Here is a 2,349-nt window from a genome sequence, read left to right on the forward strand (position 1 = left end):
CAACAGATGATCTCCCAGGGGCATATTTCAGGTGGTAAGCCCCAGGTTGTAGATTCTCTTTAAGCAGTTTACATCCTTGTCTATATATTTTGTTGCATTTTAATTTATTTCATCCCTGCTGTCATAAAGAGGGAAATGTTGCCCTCAGTCTTCCAGATGCATTTCATTACATCAAATTCACAAACAAATGGCATTTATTTTCATTTTGAATCTATGCTGTACTAGTATTTACAATATTTGACAAGCTGAAAAAAGAAAGTTTTCTACGAGTTATGGACCAAACCAAGAGTACAGAAATCTGAACAACCTACTTGTGCAACAAATTTTATGATTTAAAGCAATAACTTATGAAAGCAAAGAGCAAAAGAACTTTGATACAAGTCTTGAGCTTTTACTCTAAAGGAAGGTTTTTTGAAATGATAATACTCCAACTTTAACAAGTCAACATGCTTTTCATACATGTAAATTTCACTTCAAATTAATCACTTCCTAGTCTAACTAATAGAATTAATTGCCACAAGTTTACTCAGTGATGGCATACTTGCACTCAAATTCCCTCATTTTATCTTTGAATACTAAAAGTGAAAAAAGAAAGAAAATGTTGGCAAAAAATGACTCAAACACAGGCGTTGGGCTTCAGAGTGATGGATATTTCTGCACAGGCCCCATACCAAGACAAGAGCATAGTCCTAGAGGCAATGTATGGTTTGAACTATGGGAAAATCTTACTGAGAAATGTAATGCAATAAAAGGAAAGAGAAGAAGAATCAGTTTGAAGCCTGGAGTTCAGACTTTCTAATAACAAAGAGAATGTAAAGCTACTTCTACAGTCTGGACTTAATTGATTTTAAATTACAAATTTACATAACATTACCAGCTTTATTATTCCATTTCTGAGCTGCATCAACATTAAGTGGGTTGTCATTGTTTGGTGCTGAAAAGAAACAAATTACTTTTCATGTGGTTACTCGTTACATTTTTAAGCTCTATCTCTATTACTGATTGGTCAAATTCTTTAATTGTCATAAAACACCTTGCTTTCATTTCAAAATCCCTTGCTTTGAAAAGCAGGTTAAATTTTTATTTCTCAGTTTCATAGTCACTCTCAACTGAATTAAATTATTTGTTACCTCCCAATAACGCTTGTATGGAATGCAATATGCTTCTGACGCCATATGCAGAAGTCCATTTGTCCTGCAAAATAATGCATGATCAAGTAACGTTAATTTGTTACTCTGCATTCCATTTCACAGTGCGCCTAGCAACACACTTTCCAGAAGCCCTTTTACCCAATAATGACCAGTTAAACAATATTTAGCCTACTGTACCTTTAGAATGTCTAAGCAAATGTTTCCTTTGTCGTCCACATTAGGGTGATAACATGGCGTCTTGAATTTGACTACAGGAGGTTTGTGAGGATATGTGCTTGGAAATTCTAGGGTTAATTGGTACTTTTTCCCATCATAGACCTACAATGAAATGTCAAGTACAGAGCTTGCGTCAACCGTTCAACGAAAACACTAAAAAATTTTCTCATCGGAGAGAAGGAAAAATCCGATAAGCAAGTGTAACTTTCAGACTCTGATGTTCTCTCCTGCCTACATCCTAAGCCCTGGCGACTTATAAATAACGCTTCTTTAATATTTACAATGCTTTTTGAGGTTTATTTGATTTTTGTAAAAGCAATTTTTTGCTTTCAACAAGAAACACACAGAAACTCTGGTCGGGGTGGAACTAGAAGCTGAGCCTGGCACAAAGAAAAAAAGATACTTTACCGTATCCTTTCCTCCATAAATTGTTCCAATCCACTCTAAGATGCCATCGCCAGATGGAAATGCCGAGATAAGACTGTCTTGATGCTATATAACAGAAACATTAAAAAATTATTTACTTGAGCCACTAAGAATAGGACAAGATAATGAGCAAACTGGGAGAAAATAATTACGAGTACATCAATTTCCGAGCCTTACCTCAGAAAGTTCCTTAAGATCCATTAAGAGCCTGTTTATCAAATTTAACGACCGATTAGTGCAAAGAAAACACCTGGAATGACATGTCAATCAAAATATTCCTCAAATGAGATCCCAACACTCTTTACCTGGCCCAAACTTTTCCCTCGCAAGCCATTATTTTTTGGAAAACAGTACAACTTGATCGAAGCTTCGATACCTCTTCCTCTTCAGAATAGAACGGCTAAACGAGAGGTAAGTTTTTTAAACTTGAATTCTCTTCGCATGGACCAATCAGATCGTCTATTCTAATAAAATTGACCAATCACAGCGCTTACTTTCCTTCGGTTCCAGTCTACCTACTTGGAATCCCATAGATCTCTTCGGTCAGAAAAAGCGC

At 35.8% G+C, this 2,349-nt stretch overlaps 1 protein-coding gene across 1 annotated transcript; it reads right to left on the minus strand.

Moving 5' to 3' along the window:
• Positions 1-176: 176 nt before the first annotated feature.
• Positions 177-2,215, minus strand: LOC131771869 (ubiquitin-conjugating enzyme E2 C-like). Its single transcript, XM_066164119.1, has 7 exons — positions 2,099-2,215; positions 1,971-2,001; positions 1,776-1,859; positions 1,329-1,469; positions 1,131-1,194; positions 875-934; positions 177-575 (listed from the first exon to the last, which is right to left on the minus strand). The coding sequence occupies exons 1-7, from the start codon at positions 2,125-2,127 to the stop codon at positions 523-525; spliced, it is 462 nt and encodes a 153-aa protein (XP_066020216.1). The 5' UTR covers positions 2,128-2,215; the 3' UTR covers positions 177-522.
• Between the last annotated feature and the right edge of the window lie 134 nt (positions 2,216-2,349).

Source organism: Pocillopora verrucosa, chromosome 3 (assembly GCF_036669915.1).
Source record: "Pocillopora verrucosa isolate sample1 chromosome 3, ASM3666991v2, whole genome shotgun sequence".
Classification (NCBI taxonomy): Eukaryota; Metazoa; Cnidaria; class Anthozoa; order Scleractinia; family Pocilloporidae; genus Pocillopora; species Pocillopora verrucosa.